General features: G+C 40.2%; 1 protein-coding gene across 1 annotated transcript in view; it reads right to left on the bottom strand.

The window, feature by feature from the left end:
* DNAH8 (dynein axonemal heavy chain 8) overlaps nucleotides 1-17552 on the bottom strand; it is a 328140-nt gene that overhangs the window by 230037 nt on the left and 80551 nt on the right. The window contains exons 22-26 of the mRNA XM_082637824.1: nucleotides 15720-15855; nucleotides 14604-14716; nucleotides 12650-12756; nucleotides 1120-1195; nucleotides 333-528 (exon numbers count right to left, since the gene is read on the bottom strand). Coding sequence (XP_082493950.1) covers nucleotides 333-528; nucleotides 1120-1195; nucleotides 12650-12756; nucleotides 14604-14716; nucleotides 15720-15855 — 628 coding nt within the window. The remainder of the gene's footprint in view (nucleotides 1-332; nucleotides 529-1119; nucleotides 1196-12649; nucleotides 12757-14603; nucleotides 14717-15719; nucleotides 15856-17552) is intronic.

Below are 17552 nucleotides of genomic sequence, written 5' to 3'. Positions count from 1 at the left end.
ACTAAGTTTATCAGATCAAATACAATGCTGAAAATAGAATTAGTTCTAAGGTTTATTTTCATTTTTAACTTTGAATCTGAGACTATGGTAGTAGAACAGTGATAAATATCCTTGTTCACTCATGATCAAAATCTGAAATGTCTGCATGCTAGGTTTAAGATGGAAGATGGAGAACACTAGTTTTTTTAATGTAAAATTTAACCAATACACATATAAAAATGAGTTTTAAAATATCTATAAGCTGTCATACCCAGGAAGAATCAGAAAGACCATTTACTAACTGTTATAGTTCTAAGACTCTATTCATCTGAGATTTGTTTTAACATTCTTACTGTCTTCCTTCTTCAACTGCTTTCTTGTGCTCAGATGGGTCCCATCAGTAGTGGTATGGGAGGGGTTGTTAATGACAATCTTGATGTGATGGGTCTGCTGTTGCCCCCAGTGAGCCACTCCTCTGCTGACCTCCAGGGTTAACTGGATCATACGGTTAATGGCTTGTTGAATGTCATCCAAACTAGGAACCATTACCTGTGGAAAGAAGAAACAAGTTCCTGGTGCTGCCAACACATACAAATCCATCCCTCTGATTCTCACCACACCTATTCCCCACTGAGCGGGGAAATGCACCTCAGTCATCCTGTATGGCTTGGTGTTCCAGATGCCAATAAGCAGTCGGAGGGGTGGTAGAGAAAAGTGCCCTAAGAAGGCACAAGGGACCCATGAGCTCAGGGCACAGGCTCTCTCTTTCTTTCTTTGTTTCTATTCTGCCATGGGTTGTCTTACAGTTGGGTGTTCAGTATAGGGATTTGGACTTCTGAGATGGCCTTATTTAGATAATGTCTGAAGTAAGAAAAACCAAGATGGTTTGTAGTGTACTTGCTAACTGGTGGCCCAACAGATACTTAGCTCTTACACCAACCTTCAATACACCATGAGCTCTGCAGAAGTAATTTTTATAATAGATATAAATGATACACTTTGATTTTTGTGAAATACGGAGGTGAAGTCAAAAAGCACAGAGGACCAAGAGATTAAATAGAAGTTCAGTTCTAATGCTATACTTCTTAAATACATTACCAAAATATCACTGTATTAATGTGAATATTTAATAATACTTACCACATTAGGAATCACAAGATGTACTTCAGATTTTAGAAAGGAAATAACATCTTCTGACCGCTTTCGTCCATAAGGGCTGTAATAAGATGGACATTTAACTTATAAACCTTAACCTAAAATTTCATAAATAGCTTGGTTATGCTACAAGTTTCAATCCTAAACAAAAGGACAATTTTCAAAATACTGAATTAATGAAGAGAATGTTATTTACAATGGAACCATAAATTTCATGAACTAGTTCATAAATTAAGAACACAATGATTTAATATTCTTTGAAGTGAAATACTAGTCTCCTGCCCATTTTCTAGTATTTAATGTTGCTTTCTCTCAGTAAAGTACCACCTAATAATGTTTACTAAAAGCACTCCTTTTCCCAGCCCCGCTACAGATGCTGAAAATCACCAACAAAAAGCATATGCCTTCATATACTTTATTTTTTGTGTGTACAAGACTAAACAGGAGGTTTCTAGTCAAAACCTTCCAAAAACTGCCTTTTTAAACAATATCAGTTATGCTCAGACAGAAGTACAGACACACAGACAGACACATGAGTGCAATTAATGAATGACACATATCAGCGCTGCAAATTAGTTTGGTTATCTCCCTCTGCCTGATCTCTGTCCCCATCCCAGACAAAATTATAATAAATGTAAACTTTCCATAGCAAGAAATGTTATCATTACTGAAAAACTACACCTCCATTCATAACTACAAGCAGACTGGGGGGGGAAAAATCACAAGAAACATAAAGCCTCCACATTCACAGTGGAGACCCAACTTTAGTATTCAGGGTCAATGGTTCCCAGATAAACATATTATTGCAAGGAACTCTTTGAACTAAAAGCAAGCAAGCAAACAAACAACAGAAAAAACCTCTAATTCATAGTCTCACTGTGAAATCAAGATGCAGCAATAAAACAAGTGTAGACTATGTTTGAAAGGGTACAATCTGAGAACTAGAGTTTCATAAAGTATAATCAAACAGCTGAACTAACAGAAACAGTGAACAATGCAGCCGATCCTTTGGTGACTTATTTGACAAACTAGAGGATTAGCTTAAGGAATTCTCCAAACTTTCGGATGCAAAATACAAGAGAAAGAAATTACTTAAGGAAAAGGTAACTGAAATAATAAAGAAAAGATAAGTAATGTTTATCGAACGCTTAGTGTATGACGGGCGCTTTTCCAAGCACTGTCCATGAATCAACACATTTCATGCTCATGTTAACTCTTGATGTGGATCCCATGATTATTATTTCCATTTTGTAGATGAGGAAACCAAGCCACAGAGAGTTTTAAGTAACTTAACAGCAGGTCACTCAGCTCAGAGACTACCTAGGCTCTACTACCTAGATCCAACGTGGGAACCCTACATAAAATAAATTTAAGCATAGCCCTTCTCAAATCTTAAGAATAGACTTGTTTTTTCACCTTGAAAGGATTCTCTGTGTGCCTGAAAGGATTCTCTGTGTGCCTGACAGGATTAATGGAGGAAAAATGACTTACAGCTAAACACATAATTTGTTAATTTCCGGAATAAAGGGGGAAATCCTGCAAACAGCAAGAAACAGTTTGTTACTTAGAAAAGAAAATCAGATTAGCAGCAAAACCCACCTCCGAAAATGGAAACAAAAGAAGCCAGTGGGCTTCCCTGGTGGCGCAGTGGTTGAGAGTCTGCCTGCCGATGCAGGGGACACAGGTTCGTGCCCGGGTCTGGGAAGATCCCACATGCCGTGGAGCGGCTGGGCCCGTGAGCCGTGGCCGCTGAGCATGTGCATCCGGAGCCTGTGCTCCGCAACGGGAGGGGCCACAACAGTGAGAGGCCCGCATACCACAAAAAAAAAAAAAAAAAAGAAGCCAGTGATTGTACTTTGTGAATGGCATTTAGCTACAAAATATCAATTCTGTCTTGACCTGGTGAATGATAACACCTTTTATCTGGATGTTCTCTGTCTGCATCCCACCTGAGGAAAAAAATCAAACTGGGTTTGCATTTCAGTTGAGGCAAGATATATTAATACTATCCTTCATAACTAAAAGAGACCTTGACTGTTTATGTGGATGGAGTGTGCAGGGCTTGCCCAGATGAAGGTTGGCAAGTCAAGTGCCACAAATAAAAATGAAAAAGGAAGCATTACAAAAAAGAAGACGAAGAAGAAGCCAGTGAAATAGTATTTGTGGAGTGTGAGAGAAAGTGGTTGTGATCCAAGTTGACCTACTAGCCTTCATGGGTGAGGGTAAGAGAAAGATGTCTTAGACAAGGGAGGATTCTGCAATATTATACTCATGTATACCTCTTCAAAAACCACATCAGTACTGTTGTAAATTAACATGGCAGAGTGAGTTCAGACTTCAAAAATACCTCTTTGTGCCAAACACATCACAATCATGGATAGACTCTGAAGGACTTGAGAATGCTCGAACACAAGATTAGGATCTCCACAAATCAGGAACACATCAGAAACACACAACAGCCTGGCCAGGGCTCTGGTCAGGAAATAGGCAGTGAGAGTGGGAGGTTGGCCCCTGTGGACTCTGGGGGACTGAAGTAGTCCGTGTTAGAGGGGACTCATCCAGGCTTGCTACCTGAAGCCAGACACTGAAGTGATGTTCCCCCACTTGTAAAGAGAGGCAAAACAACAACAAGATAAAGTTTGTCAACCTACTGCCTGCAGCTGCAGCTTTTCCAAAAGATGTGGGCCTGGGGTGAAAGAAGCAAATCCACAGCATGCCCAATAAGCCACTAAGCCGGGTCACTTCTGTGCTCCCCGGCTAAACCTGCCATTTCCCAGCATCTCTTCAGGGGATATGTAACTGTGAACAAATAGGACCCAGTTCTGCACTTAAGGTACCAAGAGTCATGTGGAGGCAAAAGTGAAACTCCTAGATAGGGAGGGAAGAAGAGAGAAACACAGAAAAACAAAAAAAGATTCACTCAAGGAGAGTCTACAAACTAAAATCCCAATATGCATGCATAAGTCTAACAGTAAGAAAGAGGACTAAAGATATCAATAATTGAAACAGAAACTCACTCCAGATAAAGTTCAATGTATAGAAGTATGACAAACTCTAAAATAAATATATTGAGAATGTTCAAAGAGATAAATGAAAGCAATCTTCCAAAAAATAATAAATTGCTAAACTAAAAAGGCAGGAATGATACAGTATCTGGAGGATAAGGAAAAAAGTACTAATTGAAATATTTAAGATGCAGTAGATGAGATCGCCTTTAGGCTAGATACAGAGATACTTGCCCATAACATAACCCAGAAAGGCAAAAAGACAAAAATATATGACAGACTAGTTAGGAGACAGGAAAGACAGACTGAGATGCCGCAACATCTGAGATGGTCACATGTCCATGGTGCCTAGGACAGTTCTGGTTTAAGTCCATCCTAACATTTCATCTGGATAGTGCTTCTTCACTCAAAAGAGTGTCCTAGATGGGACAATTATGTGGTCAACTTACTCAACATTCAACTACAGGAGTTCCATAACAAGAGAATGTCTCAGAAGCAATAACTGAAAAAGGAAATTGCTGACGATTTTCCAGGATTAAGGAACACTATAAGCCCTCAAATAGAAAGTGTACTCTGAGAACAAAGCATGATTAAATAAAGACAAATCCACACCAGGAAAGGAAACTACAGAACATCAAGGATAAAATACAATTTTTAGTTAGACTCACTGCAGACTTCTCATCAACAAGAATACAGGTCAGGGGCTTCCCTGCTGGCCCAGTGGTTAAGAGTCCACCTGCCAATGCAGGGGACACGGGTTCGTGCCCCGATCTGGGAGGATCCCACATGCCACGGTGCAGCTGGGCCCATGAGCCATGGCCGCTGAGCCTGCATGTCCAGAGCCTCTGCTCCACAATGGGAGAGGCCACAACGGTGAGAGGCCCGCGTATACAGGTCAGGAAAAAAATGAAGAAATACTTTGAAAGTGCTGAGAGACAAACAAAAGTTTTTTATCCAGTGAAATCGTTTCGGACTTAAAATGAAGAATAACAGAGTTTACACCTCACACACCCTGAGAAACCAGGAGTATAAAATAAATACACAAGAACTTGGAAACTTTAATAAAATATACCAGTAAATAAATTATTTTTGAGTGTTCAAAATAAAGGTAAAAAGTAAAACATCAAACAACGATGGAGGGACCTTCAAGATGGCGGAGGAGTAAGACGTGGAGATTACCTTCCTCCCCACAAATACATCTACATGTGGAACAACTCCTACAGAACACCTACTGAACGCTGGCAGAAGACCTCAGACCTCCCAAAAGGCAAGAAACTCCCCACGTACCTGGGTAGGGCAAAAGAAAAAAGAAAAAACAGAGACAAAAGAATAGGGACGGGACCTGCACCAGTGGGAGGGAGCCATGAAGGAGGAAAGGTTTCCACACGCTAGGAAGCCCCTTCGTGGGTGGAGACTGCAGGTGGCGGAGGGGGGAAGCTTCAGAGCCATGGAGGAGAGCACAGCAACAGGGGTGCAGAGGGCAAAGCGGAGAGATTCCCGCACAGAGGATCGGTACCAACCAGCACTCACCAGCCCGGGAGGCTTGTATGCTCACCCTCCAGGGCGAATGGGGGCTCAGAGCTGAGGCTCGGGCTTCGGAGGCCAGATCCCAGGGAGAGGACTGGGGTTGGCTGTGTGAACACAGCCTGAAGGGGCTAGTGTGCTACAGCTAGCCAGGAGGGAGTCCGGGAAAAAGTCTGGAACTGCCTAAGACACAAGAGACCATTGTTTCAGGGTGCACAAGGAGAGGGGATTCAGAGCACCACCTAAACGAGCTCCAGAGACAGGCTAAAGCCGCGACTATCAGCGCAGACCCCAGAGAGGAGCACGAAACGCTAACACTTCTGCTGCAGCCACCAAGAATCCTATGTGCAAGCACAGGTCACTACCCACACACCCCTACACTCCCCAGGAGCCTGCGCAGCCCGCCATTTGCCAGGGTCCCTTGATCCAGGGACAACTTCCCCAGGAGAACACACGATGCGCCTCAGGCTGTTGCAGCATCACGCTGCCCTCTGCCTCCACAAGCTCGCCCCACATTCCAATTATAATTACCGTACCCCTCCCTCTCCCCAGCCTGAGTGAGCCAGAGCTCCCTAATCAGCTGCTACTTTAACCCCATCCTGTCTGGGTGGGAACAGATGCCAGAGGGCGACCTACACGCACAGGCGGGGCCAAAACCAAAGCTGAACCCTGGGAGCTGTGAGAACAAAGAGAAAGGGAAATCTCTCCCAGCAGACTCAGGAGCAGTGGATTAAATCCCCACAATCAACATGATGTACCCTGCATCTCTGGAATACCTGAACAGATAACGAATCATCACAAAATTGAGGCTGTGGACTTTGGGAGCAACTGTAGACTTGGGGTTTGCTGTCTGTGACTGATTTGTTTCTGACTTTTATGTTTATCTTAGTAGAGTTTTTAGTGCGGTTATCATTGGTGGATTTGTTTATTGTTTCTTTGCTCTCTTCTTTTTTATTATTATTATTACTTTAAAATTTTTCTTATTCTAATTATTTCTTTTATTTATTATATTTTATTCTTTCTTTTCTTTCTCCCTTTTCTTCTGAGCCATGTGGCTGAGAGGGTCTTGGTGCTCAGGCCTGGTGTCAGGCCTGAGCTTCTGAGGTGGGAGAGCCGAGTGCAGGACATGGGACCATCAGAGACCTACCAGTCGCATGTAATATCAATTGGTGAGAGATCTCCCAGAGATCTCTGTCTCAACGCTAAGAACCAGCTCCAGCCAACAGCCAGCAAGTTCCAGTGGTGGACACCCCATGCCAAACAACTAGCAAGACAAGAACAAAACCACACCCATTAGCAGAGAGGCTGCCTAAAATCATGCTAAGTTCACAGTCACCCCAAAACACACCACCGGACGTGGCCCTGCCCTCCAGAAAGACAAGATCCAGCCCCACCCACCAGAACACAGGCACCAGTCCCCTCCACCAGGAAGCCTACACAAGCCACTGAACCAACTTTACCCACTGGGGGCAGACACCAAAAACAACGGGAACTATGAACATGCAGCCTGCGAAAAGAAGACCCCAAACACAGTAAGTTAAACAAAATGAGAAGACAGAGAAATATGCATCAGATGAAGGAGCAAGGTAAAAACCCACCAGACCAAACAAATGAAGAGGAAATAGGCAGTCTACCTGAAAAAGAATTCAGAGTAATGATAGTAAAGATGAACCAAAATCTTGGAAATAGAATGGAGAAAATACAAGAAACGTTTAACAAGGACCTAGAAGAACTAAAGAGCAAAGAAACAATGATGAACAACACAATAAATGAAATTAAAAATTCTCTAAAAGGAATCAACAGCAGAAGAACTGAGGCAGAAGAACTGGTAAGGGACCTGGAAGATAAAATAGTAGAAATAACTACTGTAGAGCAGAATAAAGAAACAAGAATGAAAAGAACTGAGGACAGTCTCAGAGACCACTGGGACAACATTAAACACATGAACATTCGAATTATGGGGTCCCAGAAGAAGAGGAGAAAAAGAAAGGGTCTGAGGAAATATTTGAAGAGATTACAGTTGAAAACTTCCCTAACATGGGAAAGGAAATAGTCAATCAAGTCCAGGAAGCGCAGAGAGTCCCATACAGGATAAATCCAAGGGGAAACACACCGAGACACATATTAATCAAACTATCAAAAATTAAATACAAAGAAAAAATATTAAAAGCAGCAAGAGAACAGCAACAAATAACATACAAAGGATCCCCATAAGGTTAACAGCTGATCTTTCAGCAGAAACTCTGCAAGCCAGAAGGTAGTGAAAAGGAAAAACCTAAAACCAAGATTACTCTACCCAGCAAGGATCTCATTCAGACTCAAAGGAGAAATTAAAATCTATACAGACAAGCAAAAGCTAAGAGAGTTCAGCACCACCAAACCAGCTTTTCAACAAATGCTAAAGGAACTTCCCTAGGCAGGAAACACAAGAGAAGGAAAAGACCTACAATAAAAAACCCAAAACAATTAAGAAAATGGGAATAGGAACATACATATCGATAATTACCTTAAATGTAAATGGATGAAATGATCCAACGAAAAGACATAGACTATCTGAATGGATACAAAAACAAGACCCATATATATGCTGTCTAAAAGAGACCCACTTCAGACCTAGGGACACATACAGACTGAAAGTGAGGGGATGGAAAAAGATATTCCATGCAAATGGAAACCAAAAGAAAGCTGGAGTAGCAATTCTCATATCAGACAAAATAGACTTTAAAATAAAGACTATTACAAGAGACAAAGAAGGACACTACATAATGATCAAGGGATCATTCCAAGAAGAAGATATAACAATTGTAAATATTTATGCACCCAACATAGGAGCACCTCAATACATAAGGCAAATGCTAAGAGCCATAAAAGGGGAAATCGACAGTAACACAATCATAGTAGGGGACTTAAACACCCCACTTTCACCAAAGGACAGATAATCCAAAATGAAAATAAATAAGGAAACACAAGCTTTAAATGGCACATTAATCTTGAGAAAGACAAATGGAGCTGGAGGAATCAGGCTCCCTCACTACAGACTATACTACAAAGCTACAGTAATCAAGACAGTATGGTGCTGGCACAAAAACAGAAATATAGATCAGTGGAACAGGATAAATAGCCCAGAGATAAACCCACGCACATATGGTCACCTTAACTTTGATAAAGGATGCAAGAATATACAGTGAAGAAAAGACAGCCTCTTCAATAGTGGTGCTGGGAAAACTGGACAGCTACATGTAAAAGAATGAAATTAGAACACTTCCTAACACCATACACAAAATTAAACTCAAAATGGATTAAAGACCTAAATGTAAGGGCTGACACTATAAAGCTCTTAAGAGGAAAACATAGGAAGAACACTCTATGACATAAATCACAGCAAGATCCTTTTTGACCCATCTGCTAGAGAAATGGAAATAAAAACAAAAATAAGCAAATGGGACCTAATGAAACTTCCAAAGGAAAGGAAACCATAAAGCAAAGGAAACCATAAACAACACGGAAAGACAACCCTCAGAATGGGAGAAAATATTTGCTAATGAAGCAACTGACAAAGGATTAATCTCCAAAACATACAAGCAGCTAATGCATCCCAATATCAAAAAAACAAACAACACAATGGGCAGAAGACCTAAATAGACATTTCTCCAAAGAAGATATACAGATTGCCAACAAACACATGAAAGGATGCTCAACATCACTAATCATTAGAGAAATGCAAATCAAAACTACAATGAGGTATCACCTCACACCAGTCAGAATGGCCATCATCAAAAAATCTACATACAATAAATGCTGGAGAGGGTGTGGAGAAAAGGGGACACTCCTGCACTGTTGATGGGAATGTAAATTGATACAGTCACTTTGGAGAATAGTATGGAGGTTCCTTAAAAAACTAAAAATAGAACTACCATATGACCCAGCAATCCCACTACTGGGCATATACCCTGAGAAAACCATAATTCAAAAAGAGTCATGTACCACAATGCTCATTGCAGCTCTATTTACAGTAGCCTGGACATGGAAGCAACCTAAGTGTCCATCGACAGATGAATGGATAAAGAAGATGGCACATGTATACAATGGAATATTACTCAGCCATAAAAAGAAACGAAATTGAGTTATTTGTAGTGAGGTGGATGGACCTAGAGTCTGTCCTACAGAGTAAAGTAAGTCAGAAAGAGTAAAATAAATATCATATGCTAACACACATATATGGAATCTAAAAAAAAAAAAATACTTCTGAGGAACCTAGGGGCAGGACAGGAATAAAGACACAGACATAGAGAATGGACTTGAGGACACAGGAAGGGGGAAGAGTAAGCTGGGATGAAGTGAGAGAGTAGCATTGACATATATACACTGCCAAATGTAAAACAGCTAGTGGGAAGCAGCTGCATAGCACAGGGAGATCAGCTCAGTGCTTTGTGACCACCTAGAAGGGTGGGGTAGGGAGGGTGGGAGGGAGACGCAAGAGGGAGGGGATATGGGGATATATGTATACATATAACTGATTCACTTTGTGATACAGCAGAAAGTAACACAACATTGTAAAGCAATTATACTCCAATAAAGATGTTAAAATAAATAAATAAATAAATAAAAGAATGAGAAAGTAGATGGACTTCATGCCAAGGCCCTTGTAGTTAGAAATGAGAAAACTGAAAAAACTATACACAGTACTTTTTAAAAAATAGAGCTAAATATATGTATTCTAAATTTGAAGGTAACTACTGAAAGAACTTAAGTATAGGAAAGAGAATAAAAGGGGAAAATTATCCATTCCAAAGATAACAGATAATAAATGAACCGAAGACAACGGATAGTAAGAAACCATAAAATAAAATGTCATAAATTAAGTGTAACTATATTAAAAAATCACAAAAATGTAAGCAGATTAAATTTTTTAAAAGGCAGAAATAATCAGATTAAATAAAAATATCAGGTATAAGACTCATAGACATAGAGAACAGACTTGTGGTTGCCAAGGGTGAGGGAGGGAGGGAGAGGGATGGACTGGGAGTTTGGGGTTGGTAGATGCAAACTACTACATTTAGAATGGATAAACAACAGGTCCTAATGCATAGCACAGAGAACTATACTCAACATCCTGTGATAAACCATAATAGAAAAGAACATAAAAGGAGAATGTATCTATATATGTGTGTATAACTGAGTCACTTTGCTGTACAGCAGAGACTGGCACAATGTTATAAATCAACTCTATGTCAATATTAAAATATATCAGGTATATTATGCTTTTAAAAGGTAAAACAAAAAAGCTTCACAGAAAATATTAAATGAAGGGATAGAAAAGGTATACCAAAAACTCTGGGAAAGTAAAATTAATGACAGCCTAAAAAGAATTTGAGAAATCAAGATTAATATGGATAAAGAGGCTCATCAAATAAAAATAAAATAAACAGTGTTCTAGGCAGACTTAGCTATATGACATCACATGCACCTAACAACATAGCCTGAAAAGATATAAAACAACAACTGAAACAGAAGGAAAATTTGACAACTTCACTATCACATTGGGAGATTTTAATAGTGCAATTAAATTAAAATTCAGGAATGAATAACCAAGGAATAAACCTAACAAAAATGTACAAGACTTTTACACAGGGAATTACAAAACTTCATTGAGAAATAATAAAAAAGACAAATAAATGGAGAGGTAATCCATGACTCTGAATGGAAGACTCAATATTGTAAGGATGCTAATTCTCTCCAAATTTACCTATAGATTCAGTGTAATTTAAATAACCATTCCAAAAGAAAAATTAATTGTCTTTTAACTAATTAACCATATGGAAAAAAATATACTGGTCTCCTACCTCACACTAAACACAAAATAAATACCATGTGGATTAAACCCCTAACTGCAAAAGATACAACTTTAAAAATTTTAGAAGATAGTATGAAGTACAGAAAGATTTCTTTTAAAAGACATAAAAATCATAAACTATTAAGGAAAAGATTGATAGATTTGAATATTTTAAACTCAGCAAAGAATATCATAAATAGAAGTTTAAAAGTATCATCAACAAAATAATATATTGAGACCATCCATGAATAAATCCAATCCAATAGAAAAACAGGCAGAAGGAAGAAAGAAACAAGGGAGGGAAAGAGGAGGAGGGAGGGAGGGAGGAAGAGAGGGGGAAAGAAAGGGAAGGGAAGGAAGGGAAGGGAAGGGAAGGCAAATTTTTAAAAAGAGAAAGCACAAATGGCTCATAAACATGAAAATATGTTTAACCTCATCAGTAACCAGGAAAATGATTTAAATGATTTAAATCCCAGTGAGACACCATTTCACACCCTATATGCTGGCAACAATTTTTTAACTGAATGACACCGACTGTGTGCAAGGATGAAGATCCATAGGCACTCTCATGCTAGGCACTGCCTGGTAAATTGAGGCATGCACAGAGCCCAGGGCCCAGCCATTCCACTCTTAGCAGGTGCAGCAGGAGACATGCACAAGAATGTTCACAATAGCCCAAACTGGAAACAACCCGAACAACCACCACCAGTAGAAGTGATAAAACAGATTGTGTATACTTGAGCTATACAGAAGTGAAAATAAAGTATATCAGCATAGATGCATCTCAAAAACAATACTGAACACACTTCAAACACAGTCAAATTAAATGATACAAACATGGGGTAAACTGTCAGGCAAACCAAGACAATGATAAACAGCAAGTTCAGGATAGTGGTTACCTTTGGGTGAGCAGAGGAAGGACCAGTAAGGGTACTAGTAGTGTTCAGTGTTCTTCGTCTTGGCCTGGGTGCTAGGAACATGGCTGTTCATTTGTCACTGTTCTTGCAGTATTACATGCTTGTTTTCATACAGTCTTTTCATAAATGCCGTGTTTTAAATTTTACAATTATTAAAATTAATTAATAAAAATTAAGTGCTTTAGCGTTATGTTGTGATAGTATTACCAGACATATTTAGCATATTTTCAACTTGCCTGGCAACAAATATTCTTCTTTTCATTGTGTCCAAAGATAACTGTGTAGCTTTTTGAAGACTGTCTAGTAATTGATGAGAGAAAAAAGCGTAGACCTCTTTACATTCCTGTAATGAGAAATCATATGAAATTTAGTACAAAAAATAAAAACTCTAACACCCCCAAAGCAATACTACAATATTAGAAGTGACATGCCAAAGATGAAAAATAATAAACTATACAATTTCAATTATATTGTAGAAATAAATTCAATCCTAAATTACTTGTTTTTTTAAACAAGTAAGAATACATGAAAGGTGTGCTTTCATAAACACCCTAGCAAATTATAAGGCCTTACTCAAAAGCCAAAATTCAAAAACAGCTAATTGAAAACAATCCTGGTTTGCTCAATATTCAGTAATTCACTCAACAAAACTGAAGCACTTAAGTGTGGCACACTTTTCAATGCTGAGAGGTGTGGGCACAAGAGGATATGTAGTCTCCAACCTCAAAAATCTCAGCTTGGTAGATAAACATATTTTAAAATGTATGATACCAAAATACATGGGATGAAACTTCCACCGTCCTGGCACCATGGTTTGTCCCTCTCTGCAAGCCCTTCTTTCCCACCAGAGAAGAAGTAGCCACATTTATTGGTCAGAGCACAGAATAAATATTGAGCCTGGGCAGGAATCTGGGCACTACGTCTTGCTTGCACAGTGATTCACACATCCGGAGCCAGGCTCTGGCCACACTGTTCCTCTCCACCCTACACCCTCTGAATCTGGGTGGGCCAGTCAGGTTGAGTTGGGTCAGAAGGGAGGCTTATCAGGTGTGAACAAAGAGGAATATGATCGGGTTGGTCAACTACCAGGCTAAAGTGCAGGCATGACATAATCAGATGTTTACATTAAACCACTGTGGAAGCGATGTGGAAGATGGATTTCAGAGGCAGAGGCTGTTTAGGAGATGTCTGCACTGATGCAGCTCTAAGTGATCTCCCATTTTGAGAGGCTCTGATGGTACTCAGTCTTGCTCTAAGGACCCCAGCCAGTGTCAAAGGGAATGCAGTTGGAAGAAAAGAACTCTCCTGCTGACCCCCACCAACTGATAGTGGCTCCCTGGTGCATGGTACTGAGAAGCAATCTACAGCTAAAATCTAGACTCAGCGGGAAAGTGTTTCCTGATAAATTAGTGATAGCATCCTTGAGCCAGAAGGTGAAAGTGAAACAAACATGTGCTGTTTATTTCCAAGACTGTGTTAGGGCAGGGGTTAGAGAGTGTAAAAGAATGTAAAATGGAGAAAGAATGAAAAGATGAGTACGGAGGATTAAAAGAAAACTGACGGGAGCAGGAGAAAGCAGGAATTAGTACAAATGTGGGAGTGGCATTTAGAGTTGATGCACGACCAGAAGGCCTAAGAAGGCCTAAGAAGGATGAAGAATCCCCATGTCTCCTCCTCAACTTTCATTCTCAACACAGCTCAGCATAATGTGAGAATCTGCCCACCTGGGGTTTCTCCTGTGGGAGAGTCCACAGTGTTAATAAAAAATGCAGATCCCTGGACCCCAAGAGAATCAAAATCCGGTTTTGCAATACAGGTAATTCTATTAAAAACAATAACTGAGAACAAAGTTCTCCACTTTGAGTCAAATGGATTGGCACTACAATCCCAGATGTGACATTTACTACATAAGAAAACACGGTCAGTCACAATGGGGGAGATAACTATATAAACTGTAAGTGACAGAATAGCATTAAAAGTTGACAGTGTTGGGGAAAACTGTAAGGATTGCTGTTTCTTGTCAGATGCTACAGTATAGAATTGAAAATTATATTTTCTGGATTTTGTTATAAATCCACACAGACTGCTTGCAGAACTGCCTGGAAAAAAAAAAAACACCATTTGGGGTTATCTACAATCCTATGAGTCATAATTCTGTGAAATTGCATAAGGTTGCTTTACAATAAATACCTTTTTAAATTCATCTTTATCATTAACATCAACCTCAGGCACAATATTAGTCTCATAATCAGCACTTTCACCCTCTTCTGTTTCACTTCCAAAAACAACATGTTTTCTCTGTTCTATAGATAAAAGATAAAACAAAAATATAACAGTTAATACTTGGCATTTGGTTTATTCTATACAAGCAAACCTTCTTAGGAAGCTCCTTCTTAAAAAAAATTCTTAATTTAAAAATTAAAAATTTGTTGCTGGGGGAAATCACCCTTGAATTCAATTTAAATCACCCATCTCAACAGAATTAACATTCTATTAAGGACATGGGTTCGTGCCCCGGTCCGGGAAGATCCCACATGCCACGGAGCGGCTGGGCCCGTGGGCCGTGGCCGCTGGGCCTGCGCGTCCGGGGCCTGTGCTCCGCGGCGGGAGAGGCCACAACTGTGAGAGGACCGCGTATCGCAAAAAAAAAAAAACAAAAAACAAACACTGTACTCTGTATTAGTATCTAGAATTAAGAAACATTTAAAGAGGGGTTTTTTTACAGGCTCTCTTTCTAAAATACCTGTTTACCTTTTGGGTTTGCCGTCTTAAGCTGACAAGTTCGTGTTTTTGATACTTCTGATGAAAACTACTTAAACTAAGTGGAAAACCTCTCAGAGAAAGAAGAGATGGGGCAAATACTTGTTTAAGCTGGAGTTTCTCAACCTCAGCACTACTGACATGCTTTGTTGTTGCAGCTGTCCTATGCCATGGAGGATATTCAGCAGCATCCCTGGCCTCTACTCACTAGATGCCATCCCCACACAGTGTGACAGCCAGCATGGTAGAATGCTGTACCAAAAAAAACCTTAACATAGCAGGCCAGAGACTGATATCCATGGAAAGGCCTGCTTGCAAGGTTGGTCCCCAGTAAGTATCTATGAACTTGGATTTCAGAGGGGTGCCCACCATTCCCTAACTCATAAAAAGGGCTCCCTGTGCCTAAACTGCAAACGGTGTGGTTTAGGCTGAACATCTGCTCTCCTTCTGGGAGTATGGAATTTTGGTGTCTGCTAAGCACAAGGTGCCTACTTGAGAACGTATCTGTAACACTTGTGATTCAAACATTGTAACCAGCCACATTACCTGGTAACTGTTTTGCTGTTTTCCCACTGTATTTAACTTCATAAATAGTCTCAAATATTGATATAAGTTCTTTGACAGTTTCTTCCACATGCTTACTTTTGTGGTTTAGAACCTCAGCCCATTCTTTTGTGTATGTCTATTAAATAAAGAAATGACTATTAATTTCCAGATACTTAAAACTACTGTGAAACTTATTAATATGACTTCAACTTATCAAACTCTAATGCCATTTGAAAATACCTAGAGATAGCGGCCAATAGCATAATGTTTCAGACCCCAAAGTGTCAATGGCTAAAAGCAGCTTGAAACAGCTGCTAAGTCTCAAGCAAAGAAAAGGAGAAAGAAGAAAAATTCGAAGTTTTTTTTTTTTGGCCGCACCATGTGGCATGCGGGATCTTAGTTCCCCAACCAGGGATCAAACCTGCACCCCTGTAGTGGAAGCGTGGAGTTTTAACCACTGTACTGCCAGGGAAGTCCCAAATTCAAAGTTTTTGACCTTACCTGACTCATTCACACACAGAGATCTACAGTTCCATTCATATGAGCAAAAAGAAAGAAGTCTGAAGGCCTAGGAGATGAAGATGTCAAAGTTGAAAACGAGAAATGGTTTTTTTTTTTGTTTTTTTTGTTTTTTTTTTTGTTTTTTCTGGTACGCGGGCCTCTCACTGTTGTGGCTTCTCCCATTGCGGAGCACAGGCTCCAGACGCGCAGGCTCAGTGGCCATGGCTCACGGGCCTAGCCGCTCCGTGGCATGTGGGATGTGGGATCTTCCCGGACCGGGGCACGAACCCGTGTCCCCTGCATCGGCAGGCAGACTCTCAACCACTGTGCCACCAGGGAAGCCCGAGAAATGGTTTTTAAAAAGGACAATCCAGGGACTTCCCTGGTGACACAGTGGTTAAGAATCTGCCTGCCGATGCAGGGGACATGGGTTCGAGCCCCAGTCCAGGAAGTTCCCACATGCCACGGAGTAACTGAGCCTGTGCTCTAGAGCCCATGAGCCACAACTACTGAGCCTACGTGCCACAACTACTGAAGCCTGCACACCTAGAGCCCGTGCTCTGACACAAGAGAAGCCACAGCAATGAGAAACCTGTGCACCACAACAAAGAGTAGCCCCCGCTCGCCACAACTGGAGAAAGTCCCAATGCAGCAACAAAAGACCCAATGCAGCTAAATAAATAAACTTATAAAAAAAAAAGAAAAAGAATGAAAAGGACAATCCAAAGTGTTGTTGTGAGATTCAAATGTGATAAGGTTTTTAAAATGAGTATGATGTTGTATGCCAGGCATCAATTTAAGAGCTTTATGTGTATGAACTCATTTAACTAAATGACAACCTCTTGGGATAGGTAATTTTACTGTACCCATTTCACAGATGAGAAAACTATCAGAAAGAATTAAAAATTTGCCCAAGGTCACACGTAGGTGGTAAGAATAGGGGTTTGAAACCAGCTTTGCATGATTCTAAAAGCCTGTGCTTTTTGCTTTTTGAACTTTTCTAACAGTCTGAAAAGCCTTTAGGAAGAAGTGGAAAACTAAATTCAGAAAAGAAAACTGGATTATAGAATTGAATCGGCCCTTTAACATGCAATGTCCATGTGTCTTAGGAAAGAGAAAAGTTAATGGTAGCAGCCAATTTGGGCCTTCAAAATCACCTCTGCAAAGGAACCCGAGCCTATCTATGCAACCTCTCCCCAGATAAGTCTTGGGACATCCCATATTCCCTCTGTACTGCCTTCATGTGTTCCTTTCTTGGCTACTAGATTGAGAGAGAGAGACTTGAAAGTTTGTTCCCCCGATTTACACCACCTCATCTGTATCTGAACCCAT

The sequence above is a fragment of the Mesoplodon mirus genome (genome assembly GCF_964341445.2).
Source record: "Mesoplodon mirus genome assembly, chromosome: 12".
NCBI lineage: Eukaryota > Metazoa > Chordata > Mammalia > Artiodactyla > Ziphiidae > Mesoplodon > Mesoplodon mirus.
Note: the sequence above shows the minus strand (reverse complement) of the source record. Positions and strands in the feature narration are given on the sequence as shown.